General features: G+C 36.0%; 2 protein-coding genes across 2 annotated transcripts; one reads left to right on the top strand and one right to left on the bottom strand.

Annotated features, from left to right (window-relative positions):
• Nucleotides 1–1,716: 1,716 nt before the first annotated feature.
• On the top strand, nt 1,717–6,584 carry LOC120489074 (vascular cell adhesion protein 1). The gene is made up of 5 exons (XM_089128770.1): nt 1,717–2,119; nt 2,669–2,932; nt 3,029–3,373; nt 3,541–3,774; nt 4,853–6,584. Exons 1-5 carry the CDS (start codon nt 2,044–2,046, stop codon nt 4,966–4,968), a joined length of 1,035 nt encoding a protein of 344 aa, XP_088984896.1. The 5' UTR covers nt 1,717–2,043; the 3' UTR covers nt 4,969–6,584.
• Nucleotides 6,585–8,139: 1,555 nt separating this feature from the next.
• On the bottom strand, nt 8,140–11,521 carry ubald1b (UBA-like domain containing 1b). The gene is made up of 3 exons (XM_039686018.2): nt 11,287–11,521; nt 10,900–10,953; nt 8,140–8,623 (listed from the first exon to the last, which is right to left on the bottom strand). Exons 1-3 carry the CDS (start codon nt 11,392–11,394, stop codon nt 8,327–8,329), a joined length of 459 nt encoding a protein of 152 aa, XP_039541952.1. The 5' UTR covers nt 11,395–11,521; the 3' UTR covers nt 8,140–8,326.
• Nucleotides 11,522–12,665: the final 1,144 nt, after the last annotated feature.

Genomic DNA, 12,665 nt, shown 5'->3' with positions numbered 1-12,665 from the left:
AAGACCAGCCAGGCTGACCAGCCAAGATTAGCCTGACCATTTAAAAAAGTATTCAAAACTATGTCATCTGGGGGTGAATGTCTAGCCGACGCCTGTGAGCTGGACATGATCGCAGCATTTATCCAATGAACTTCTACTTTTGAAGCACTGAACAAAAACTGTTCAAAGCAGCCTCATTGAAGTCAATGGACGCTGGGATTCAAGGGAAATGAACTGACGCGACGCTACGACCTGCTAGCTCGAAATCGTCTTCAAGATGAACGTGTTATAATGCATTTTTAGTCAATAAAATGTTAACACAATAGTACATATTTGACTATTATTTTTTTGAAGCCCCACTAACATATTATTTTTATATTTGTTACTTGTTTATAGCAGTATTTACATAGATTTTTTAAATTAATTAAAACCTAGGGAACCTACCTCATTTAATATTTATTTATTTTTCTGGTTAAAACTTTCCCTGTGGATTGATCCCAGTCAGGATATCATTAAGCCCAAACCAGTTCAGAAACTTTGACTGTTTTTTATATACATTTTCATTTCTATTAATTTTTGGGTGGTTTTTATTTGTTTAAAAGCATGTTTTATGCTTCTGCTTCATGGATGACCTTGACCCATATTTGAATCGGTTGCAATATCCTGTTTTCTCTCGCCCTGATTTAATGGAAAGAGAAGAGAGCACTTATAAAAGAGCAAAGCTATAGGCTTGAAATCAGGCTCCATCAAGTCTTAAAGGGATGGTTCACCCAAAAATGAAAATTAAGTCATTAATTACTCACCCCCATGCTGTACCAACCCCGTAAGACCTTCGTTCGTCTTCGGAACACAAATGAAGATATTTTTGATTAAATTTGAGAGGTGGATCACTGCTACATTGGCTCCTAAGGGACTGAAACTTGACAGCCCAGAAAGTCAATGAAGAAAATGTTTAAATATTCCATGTGCCGACAGTGGCTCAAGTTTATCAAGCGACGAGAATACTTTTTGTGCGGAAATAAAATAAAAACAACTACTTTATTTGACTATTCCTTTTCTTCCTTGTGGCCCTGAGACGAGAGTTCAAGAAATTTCTACGACTCATGCGCAAGAACTGCAATCTTCTTCTACTCCTTCTAGTTCAGTTCTCGCGCATGAGTCGTGGAAATCTCTTGAACTCTCGTCTCAGGCCCAGAAGGAAGAAAAGGAATAGTCGAATAAAGTCGTTATTTTTGTTTGTTTGTTTTTTCGCACAAAAAGTATTCTCGTCGCTTGATAAACTTAAAGCTGAGCGAGCCACTTTAGTCACATTTAAATATTTTCTTCAATGACTTTCTGGGCCATCAAGTTTCATCATGATCTATTCTACAAGAGAAACAGTGTGATGAAGCAAGAAAATGTGCTGCTAACTAAATATTTTGAGTTGCCCCAGATGAATAAACAAATATAACGTTATCTATTAATCAAATGTTTTTGAAGCCAAAACAATTAACAGTTTAATAGCTAAATTACATATTAAGACTTCAGACATTTTACACATATCGTCTGCGAGTGCAAATTTCAACATTCATCTTCAGATTTTTATTTTACAGGTTTTCACATTGGAGCTGCGAGTGTAAATGTAAATGTCACGTATTTATTGTACAAGTTCTCAAATTCACATCTGCCTACTCTTTTACTATGCCACTCTTTTACTTCATCACTCCGCCCCCTGCCCTGTCTCTCGTGTACTACTGCAGTGACGTGCTACTGGGTGCTACTGGCTTCAAGTGCTCTAGGCATAAGTGTGCTCATTTCCTAGATTTCTACTCGAGAACAGTGCATTATTCTTTATTCTTTCTTTCGCGATAGCCTCTGTGTTCTGAGCTGTGTTATGAATGGTTTCGTTTCTATAGTTGCTTCTATGGAAAAACATATCCAGTTGTGATCTGCGGTGTTTAGTTTCTGTCGTAGCCTTTTGCTTGAGGAGGAGGAAATCATCTCGGGCGACGATAGCTATTTATCCACCAGCCTTTTAACCGCGCCTTCCTTGTCCGGTCGACGGTTTTCTTGAACACTTCTAATATGCTGCAATATTTCTGCAATATTTCTTTGGACTTGTTTATCTCTTTGCAGTTTTTATTGTTTGTGACTCTCACGGGTTTGTATTGATTCCTTTTTTATTCTACCGATAAAGTGAAAACTTGTATCATTTTGAATTTAGGCTAACGTTACATGTTTCCGAACGTCGCTGTCGACTTATATGTGTTCAAGTTGTTGACCTGTTTGAATTTGAAAGTTAATTCAATACTGTAGGCTACTGTGCTTGAGTGACGTTACACAGCAGCCTATTTTTAGAGCTAGCAAATTTGGATTTGTATACAGGCTCAGGGGTGCAACGGAAGCATATGGGTAGCAATATTCAATTTGAAATGTATTCAAAATGACAATGCAATACTTAAGCTTTTAATGTCAAAATGATAAGAATTGATTTGCTTGTTTGTATTTAAACAGTTATAGATTGATTGTCTTCTACAATAGCTTTGTCTTGCATAGTTGGTCAATAAACACTATAAAATACCAGATCCTGACCAGTCATATTATCAACCAGTTAACATGTGATAGTTGCTTATAAATGTTTAGACTATCAAGTAAATGATACCTGCCATTATGTATGCCATTATTCTGAATTCTTCACTGTGTTTAACAGGTACACATGCTGCTGAATGTCCTCTTCAGCTCAACCCAGAGAGAGTTATTGTGCAGTACGGCCATTCTGTTTCAGCCGACTGCAGCACTTCTGTCCCGCATACAGGATTGGGATGGGAAGCCAGTGAGGGAGCGGTGCCCATGAGCAGAGACAGTCTGATCACATGGAGAGTGTCAAACCTGACAGAATGGGACATAGAGCCAATGTGCTTCATAAACTATAATAAAGGACAGTGTACAGTACCTCTCCCAGTGACTATTTACAGTGAGTTTCTCTGTTATTGATACTTTTATATTCTCAGAAATATCTACTGTACATTGATGACTGCAGATGTCAGAGAGTGTAAATCTTCCTCCACAGAGACTCCAGACAGTGTGTCCATCAGCACTGTGAATCACACCGGACCAATGATGGAGGGAAACCAGTATGAGCTCCAGTGTGACGTTCTCAATGTGGCTCCTGTTCAGAATCTCATTATTAACTGGTACAAAGGACAGACTCTGCTGGATCAAACTAACTTCACTGACACCATCTTCACTGACACCATCAAGACTCCAGTCAGTAAAACATCTAAACTCCTGATCCGTCCAGACAGAGCTGATGATGGAGCTCAGTACTGGTGTGAAGCAAAGCTAGAACTGGGAAAAGAAGGACCTCAACCTCCTCCAACAGCCCCGTCAAAAACACTCAATGTTGAAGTTTTCTGTAGGTTTACTTATTGCAAATCTTGCCAATTTTATTCATTTATATTTCGGAAGGGCATCCTAGTGTGAAGAATTATTCATTATATAAAGTTAATAAACAGTCTATTAATTTACTTAAATGAATTAACAACAATAATATGAATTAAAATGTTCCTATGTCCTCCTCAGATAAACCAAAACACTCCAGTTCAACAGAGACCATCAATATAAATGGTGAGCTCACGCTAAACTGTACAGTGAAGGCAAACCCGGCTCCTACGTACTCATGGCAGTCAGAACATCTGAAAGAGACGATCACGTCCTCAGTGCTTCAGTCCTCCACGCTCAGTTCAGGAAACTACACGTGCATCGCCTCAAACACTCTGGGAAGTGACAGCAAATTGTTCATCCTCACATCTACAGGTCAGTTCTGAATAAACAATAATGAATAGTTAAAACACTAATTTAAAGTTACCATTACTGATTTCCTACCCGGATGTTAGCATCACTCTGGTTCCATCAATAAAAACTTAATATAACAAAATATAAAAATAAAACAAAATATGATCCTTACATTCTTTGTTCATCAAAATCTTCACAAATTAACTATAAGTTATAATAGTTTGCAATAATTTGTGACACAGGTAGGCTGTATAAGCAGACCATAGTGAATAGACGAGTTTAAGTTGTTTGGTGTAATTGTTTAATATCCCGAAAATGTCTGGAGTCCAATTTCACCACCTGTTAGCAACTGCTTTTTTCAAGACAAGCAAAAGCTTAAAAAAATGACAAGAGGGTTTAATTGATTTAGATTTTTTTAAAATGATCTTGAGCTTAATTTTTGAAATTATATGATAAACACAGATATTTTTATACATTTAACCAGCAACAACCAATTTTAAAAACCCATTGGCTTTGGGATGATGAAACTAGAATTGTTTAAATGCTAACTTGTTTCCGCGTTTGGTCTAAATATGCCAGTAGGGGGTCAATCTTCAGCTGGGTCGCAGGAGCCGCCTCTGGCATGTCATGTGACCTGTCAGTGTGTTTGCATGAAGAACCTTTATCATCCTGGGAGCCTTTGCATTCCACAAAGGACAGACTTTGAGTTTCTCAGTCCAGTCTGAGTTTCACAAATCCAGTCTCTGTCAGTAGGTTCTGGGGCTTATTCAGCAGCAGAAATAGAGCTGTTACGTCTATAATTTCTGTTAACAAAGCAGCACGCTTATAAACCAGGAAGATGAAAAGAAAATGCCATCAATTTTTCTCAAGGCAGTCTGTTCCCTTCAGAGACACATTCATAGAATTCATTCATATTGAAGTTTAACTCGTATAACTTCCCTCAGCACTCGGTTGTAAAACCTCACTGCAAAACTAAAACGAAACAAATAACAAAACGAAACCAATGCTGCATGTAGGCATCTAACACAAAATGAGGAATTTTGATGGAAAACTGTTGATGGATTCATCTGTTTCTAAAATCATGTCATTTCTCGTACAGACGGAACCCCAGTCTGGCTTATTATTTTATTGGTCGTGGCTGCGATAGTGGCAGTGGGGTCAATCGTCTCTTATGTGATATACAAACACAGGACTTCCTCGAATGCTGTCATTTGATGGACTTTCAACTTATGGATTGGATAAAGGCTCAATATGTAAGATTTTTTTTCGCCACAAGAGGGCGCAGTTTCCAACAAAGCAAGGGTTGAAGACCCAGTGATGAGCTGAATGATGGGACTTGCTGTCAAGCTGATGGATCTAATAATGTTTATGGATGAGTGCACACATTCACATCTTTGCAGTGTTATGAAGCAGGTTGTGATTGCTAAAGAGACAGATATCACACGCGAGTCCCGCGGATATAAAGGAATAAGGAAATTTGATTCTACCGAACTACAATTGCTGGATTACTCACACAGGCCAGTTTATTAGACAAATTAAACTTGAGGTAACGTAGCGCTGCTTCACTTGCTGTAACAGTTACACTATCACACTAAACGGCATTTAAATGTGTGTTGAAAGTTTAATGTTATACTACGTGTTAGTTTGTTTGCTATACGAAACTAGCATTAAGTCTCCAAAGTTTTTTTTAAGTACACAACTGCAGGAAATATATCACACTGTGCAGTGATTTTTGGATATTTTATTACAAAATTCTCACATATTGTACCTTTAAGCACACATTCCCTCGGTTTCACACTAGTCCCAGACTTAAATGCACGTTTGAACCGGTTTTAACTCAAAGTAACTTTCACTGACATATTTCAGTGCCATTGTTTTGTCTCAAGATGAACAGCATTATGTTGTTTTCTAATCCATGTTTATAAAAGCTACCTAAATATCCTAATTGTACTAAGGCCTATGGCTTAATCTAAGCCCTGTCTGTAAAATCGGACCTTTATTCAATAAACGTAAGTCTCCTGAAGCACCTATAGATTAAGCCAGGATTAGGCCGTATTTTAATTAGGGCATATAATAGCTTTTATAAACCTACCCTATAAAAAACATTACCGGTGTGCATTCTGAGACAAAACAATGGCACTGACATATATTAAGATATTTCAGTGCAAGTGTCTTTCAACAGCTCAAACTTGCACTTTAGTCTCGGACTAGACTCAAGTTAACTTAAGTTATACTACATTTAGTTATACTATTATAAGTTATACAAATAGTGTCATTAAAACACATTTTACGTCTATAAAAATGTATTGAAATAACACTTTGAGTGGGGTAGAGCTGCACTATATATAGGAATAGTATACTGAAGAAATACTTCAATTTACACGTGATGACACGTACTTGTAACTCAGACTTCTACTGTAGGTATCACTGAAATTTGCTGAAGGTGAAATTTGATTTAAATGCACTTTTTTCTCTAGTAGTTCTTGAGAGCATTGGAAATATTAGAGCATAATTGTAAATTTTGGAGCATATTTATGTTGTACTTCTTATCACCTTACAGTGGTCAACACACCAGGATTGATTGCTTAATACTGACAAGACAATTCACTTATCGTGTGAATGTAGGATACACAATTGTGAACACAAACTGCGCCACCAAGATTGTACTTACTTTGTGGTCTTCCCATAATGGGGAACGTGTTTATTTATTTCACTAATTTATTTCACTATTTCAAACTGACTACACCTGATGTGCTTAAATTACTGTAGGCTATGACTCTAAAACTGTATGAATGTGTATGATGTTAATAAAGTTGTGTAACACGACTAAATAGCTTGTCATTTTTCTTAGAAAATGCTTCTTGATTTAAGAATTAGTTGATATTTTGTCTGGAAACAAGAAGACAAAAATACAGATTAAGAAAAGATTTTTTCCCCCAGTGGATGTACATTTATTCATTGCGCAATCATCATGTAGACAACGTCAAGGTGACAATTTTATAGAGATGCATTATATGCATTCACAAGGACTTTTTTCGCTCATATGAATTTCTTTGTTTTTCCAGATCTGTAAATCACACACTGGTTTTCCTTGACTTTGGGATCTCTGTGAATTAATTTGTATATTCATCACGTATTTGATATTACCCATGTCTTGTATATTGACCAACTAAGCATATTGCATGAAATTAAATGCGAGAAAGGTATAAAATGTGAGCTCAAAATCAAATGTGATTATGGTCACTATATGGAAATTGAATCGGATTAATTGTTTGCTGAAATAAAGTTACCGCTGGGTCTGTGTAATAATTTACCATGGTATAAAAGGATACAAAGGTCATACATGAAGTGACCCCAATTACACCATAAGGACAACAGACCAGAAAATCAGACGTACATGTTTTTCAATGTTTTGCAATATATACAATATTTATTTAAAAACACACACACACACACACTCAAAAAAAAAAAAAAAAGGAAATAACCATCACAGTCCACAAATATTGTGGAGGCAGTGTGAACACAGTTACAGGAAGAAATAGGAGGAATATAATCTCGTTTTATATATCAAAATAGAGGTTCATGATAAAACAGACAAATGTGCTTGTAAGTGCCGAGTAGAACCAGAGACTAACATTCTGGGTATGAAACGCTTCCTATTGCATTATTTATTATACAAAATGCCAATTCAATTCACCACAGAGTCATAAGTCAGTCAATAATAATATCACATGATTGGCTGCAGTAAACCGGTCAATTAAAGGGACAGTCCACTCAAAAATAAACATTCTGTCATCACTAACTTTTCATTCTAAAGGCCCGTTTACGTCAAGAATGGATAAGCTATATTAGCGTCCACGCCAGCGGATGATATCGCTCTGTTTATTCTAAGCGTGCGCTGCAGTTTTGCCGTCTGATGCTTTAAATGCTCAAGCTCGAGCAGACTGGATTCTGATTGGCTGTCAATGTTTTAATCATTCATCAACTGGAAATTAGCATTGTGAAAGTGATTCCAACAATGTTTTTTTTGTTTGTATTTTTAAGCGATTCCAACGATATTTTCTTTGTATTTTTTAAACGATATTTTTATCGTTATCATCTGTCGATCATAAAAGAAGATACTTTGGCGAACATTTCAACTCTTTTTGTCCATAAAAAGCAAGTCAATGGTGTCCGATTTAACAAAGTCATACAGGTTTGGAATGACACGACAGCGAGTGACAATCCCTTGAACTGTAGATCCACTGCAGGCTGAGTAAACAGTGCAAACAGAGTATTCACTATTACTTGAGAACTGCTGAAATCAACAATATTTAATAACACATTCATTTGTCTGAGGTGAATATGCTACATAATTGCTCTTTCTGTCCATCTTTTTGGCCAAAAAAAGCTTTTGTAAAAGAGTCCCAGATCTCCAGTGACCTCAGAGAGGACGACACATGCTGTTCCACCACAACCGATCTCCCATACCGCTCACTTCAATTCAGTTTTACATCCACAACTGCCGAAATCCTCCAGAGGAAGGTCCATCCTCCTCTTCCTGTATGGTGTGATGGCTAGTTAAAGCAGTCTCTTATCGCTCTGCCTCCATGACAATAATAGTATGCTCAGCGGAGGCTTGCTGAGTCACAGCTGCGGGCCAGCTTGGAGAGACCGTCTGCGGCACGAGCTGACCCGGAGTCCATCGGCCCGGCAGGCCAGGGGTCGCCGGAGGGCTCATGGCCCAGTTGGTGTGAGGAGCTGGTGATGTTGCCATAGGAGAGATGGGACTGCTGTTGCTGAAGCTCTCCGAGGCTTTGAGATGAGAAAACATGGCTAGGGCATCTGGGAAGTTGGGGGGTGTCGCTGGTGTGTTGGCTGGAGTGCACATCTGGAGACAAAGACAGAACCATGTATAATGACCAACGCAATTCTGATATCATGCGAACTTTAAAACTGGTACGGTCAATGCAGCATTCGACACACAGGGGTCAGTGTCATAAAGTAGGTTTTTACAGCTTTGTCCTCAGAATGGAAATCATTTTCTTAGAATTGAGGAAGTCTCGGAAATAGAAATGTTGTGGTGAGTGACCGAGGTTGTAGACTTTGGAGTTGATTTACTGTAATAATGATTGGCTACCTTGCCTGAATAAACACCAGACCTGACGCACTGACACAAATGCTACTATAGCAACGTTTAGTCTTTTAGAGGCCAGCGTTAAGAAGAAAATCAAGCTGGAAAATGTTTGTCAGACGTAGGAACTTTTGAATGACCATAAACTGGTGTAGGTATGCAGAAACTAAAACCAAAACCACCATAGGAATATGCTGTTCCACCACAACTGATCTCCCATACCGCTCAATTCAATTCAGTTTTACATCCACAACTGGCAAAATCATGTAATATTTGTATATCAATACATATTTGTTTTTGAAAACCCTCAGATCTGCTGAGTGTACTAATAAAATTTTTTTTTAATAAAAATGTTTGCGTTAATGATCAACTGACTGTTTTATTCCACTACATGACTGACTACTTGCCAAATAAATCGTATTAATTTGCATTTAAATTATTGTATTATGTTAGAAGAAAGAAATTGTGGTGTGATGAGAAACTAAATAAAAATATTTATATATATATATATATGAAGTCTCAGGCTTCATCTATTTGATATAAAAATAGTAATATTTTGAAACATCATATAAACATTTAAAATAACCGCTTTCTATTGTAATATATTTTAAAATGTAATGTATTTTTGTGATGTCAAAGCTGAATTTTCAGCATCATTTCTCCAGTCTTCAGTGTCACATGATCCTTCAGAAATCACTCTTAATATGATAATTTGATTCTCAAGAAACATATATTATTGTTATCAATGTTAAAAACAGTTTTGTGGAAGCTGAGAATTTAAAGAATAATTTCGATTTATTTGTTGTGCAAAAGTGAAATTGATAATCTCAACATTATTTATCATCTACTTAAAGGCAAAAACACACATAAAACATTTTTTTCTATACAGCTATATAAATTCAGGCGTTAAGGGGTTAAACTGAAACCTGTATATGTGTAACGGCTATTTATGAATTGCTCACTCAAACAATACTGTCATTCATAATTCATCTGTCTACTTGCAGCCTTGGGGACCCAAACATTTTAAGCAAACAGAAACATGCCCATGTTCACCAAAACTGATATTGCACAACATTCCCTTTCGCCTTAGTTTTCACTATAACCAGAATCTGATTTGATTGTTTTTTTTTCCCTCCTCATTGTCATATCTTTTGGTTTATTTGTTTAAATGTACTTTCACATGTACACACTGTAAAGCACATTGAGAGTTGTATGTGAGGCAAATGCATTATTATTTTGCTGTTAGTAATTATAAACGTCGCCAACTGCATCATGTATGAGACCGGTGACGTCACCATGGCAGCGCCCATAAGGGTGCGACCCGATCTGTATAATAAAACAGACATTTCTGATTAGTCTATAATCTCATGTGGCCGTACATCATAATATTTAATTGTATCTAATGTTAGAGTAAACCATTTTAAATGGCAAATATTTTAAGGGCACTTGAAAGTAAGAGACGAAGGTTTAGGTGCTCACCAAGGGTTAACTAACTTTGATTCTCTTTGCATGTGACCGGTAGTACTAAGTTACAGTCTACTTCTGAGTAATTCCAAACAAATTCATTTAATTTAAAGATAACTTACTTGTTAGAAATTAATAAAATGTGTTTTTTGAAGCCAGTGTTGGTTTGAACACCGCGCGTTCCTAACGCAACGTTCTTTTCATTGTTATAGTAACGGTGTAAACAGCGCAGTGTCAAGCGCGTGCTCTCTCCGTTTCCTGGAATCGCCCTCCCCCACAAAATTGGACACGTTTACAAAATCGCAACTCCCAAAAGTCCAGATTATTTTATGATCTTAAATATGTAACTATTTAATTTTAAACCTAAGGGAGACTATATGCGCTTAAAAAACAAAGTTGTGAGTTTTAAACGACATAAGTGTAGCCCTCGCGAGAAAACATGCCAGCCTGTGTTTATTTTTGTCTGACTCGTGGTTTCAACATGGCGGAAGTCATCATAACAGATATTAAAAACCATCAACACAATAACAAAAAAAAAAATATATATATATATATATATATACACTCACCATTTGATGGCTGTAAGGAATATTAGCCTCTTGGAAAAAAGTACTGAGTGCAGTCTGCAACATCATAAAACAGTTATCAATCATTCACAATCACGTGAGAAAACAAGCAAATGTGTATTATAGCCTATAGGGCTTTGAACATACATTTAAATTTATAGATATTTATTTCGCTGAAGCCAACGATTTATCCCATTTAAAATACTTTATAAAGTATTTGATTGTCACATTTGTTGGCTTGTTTTGCTGTCTGTTGCAATGAGCGTGTCTCGTATTGTTTAAACTAACTAAACGTCAAATAAATGATTGGTTAATTATAGTGATTTGTATAGATATTACAGTGCAACATTCCATAAAGTTTTCTGTTATTTGCCCACCAAACAAACATACCTCAAACTGCCAATGTGAAGCTTGTAGAAGCTGTTTTGCTTGATCTGCCGCACATCCGGCTGTAAGAACAAACTGATTTATCATAACTTGATGCCTTAGTTCGTCCATATTGAGTTAAGAAAGCTGTGTTATTTCGTCCGTTCAAAGTTACAGCTTGCAGTCTTTTAAAAACGCCGCACTCGGACATCAACTTGTCGGCTAGAAACAGAAAATGTTGTGAGTTGAAGCGTCTCACTTAGCGGCCCCTGTCGGACAACTACAGTGAGCGCAAGGTGAGATGAACTCTGGGATTTGTAGGCAAGTATGCAAAGGATAGCTCGATGAACTAACAACAAGCTCTTACAAACGCACATTACATTAAGTTTCCACCCCCATATTTGTCACTTTCATCCTGTGTTGTACCAAAACGTTAGATACATTTAGATTATATTTACCAACAGTTATTTGCAGGAAGTACATATTTCTGCCTTCAAAATGAGCCTTAAATGGAAAATAATTAGCATATGTTGACATTGTAAGTTCAGTTTCCAAAAGCACAAACATAAACTAGCATTTGAAAAAGTTATAATATTAAATACAATTAGAAAACGTTAAAAATGTTTTAATTTTGTAATGCGTTTTTGTAAAGTCATTATTTTGTTATAATATAGCTACTGTTTTGCTGTTTGCAATGGTTACTATTTACTATTTCTCATAGTGTAATTTTTTGGTGAATTGTATTACAGCCAGTTTGGGTCAGGCAAACATCATAATAATTATTTATAATACTACCGAAAAGTTTGGAAAATGGTTTTGAAAGTAGTCTAATAATCACAAGACTGCGTTTATTTGATCAAAAATACAGTACAAATAATACTGTGATATATTATTATAATTAACTAGTTTCTGTTGTAATATATTTTAAAAATTTTATGTATTTTTGTGATGTTACAGCAGAATTTTCAGCATCATTACTCCAGTCTTCAGTGTCACATGATCCTTCAGAAATCATTCTAATACGCTGATTTACTGCTAAAGAGACATTTCTTCTTATTAATAATATTAAACACAGTTGTGCTGCTTACATTTTTTTTTTTGTGGAAACTGATGTGTTTTTTTTTTTTTTGTTCAGGATAGAAAGTTCAAAAGAACATTTATTATAAATGCATTTATTATTATAATACATTAATTATAAATATAACATTTTGTAATATTTATTCATTTCATAAACGTCTTTACTGTCTTTTATCAATTAAAAGTCCCTTAGCTAAACAAAAGTATTGATTTCTTTCTATCTATCTTTCTTTTTTAACTTACCCAAAACTTTTGAATGGCATGATTTTTTTAAACAAACAAACAAACAAACAAACAAACAAACAAACAAACAAACAAAAATGTTT

This window comes from Pimephales promelas, chromosome 3 (assembly GCF_988280905.1).
Source record: "Pimephales promelas chromosome 3, fPimPro1.hap1.1, whole genome shotgun sequence".
Classification (NCBI taxonomy): domain Eukaryota; kingdom Metazoa; phylum Chordata; class Actinopteri; order Cypriniformes; family Leuciscidae; genus Pimephales; species Pimephales promelas.
The sequence above is the reverse complement of the archived record's forward strand: the minus strand, read 5'-3'. Positions and strand labels throughout refer to the sequence as shown.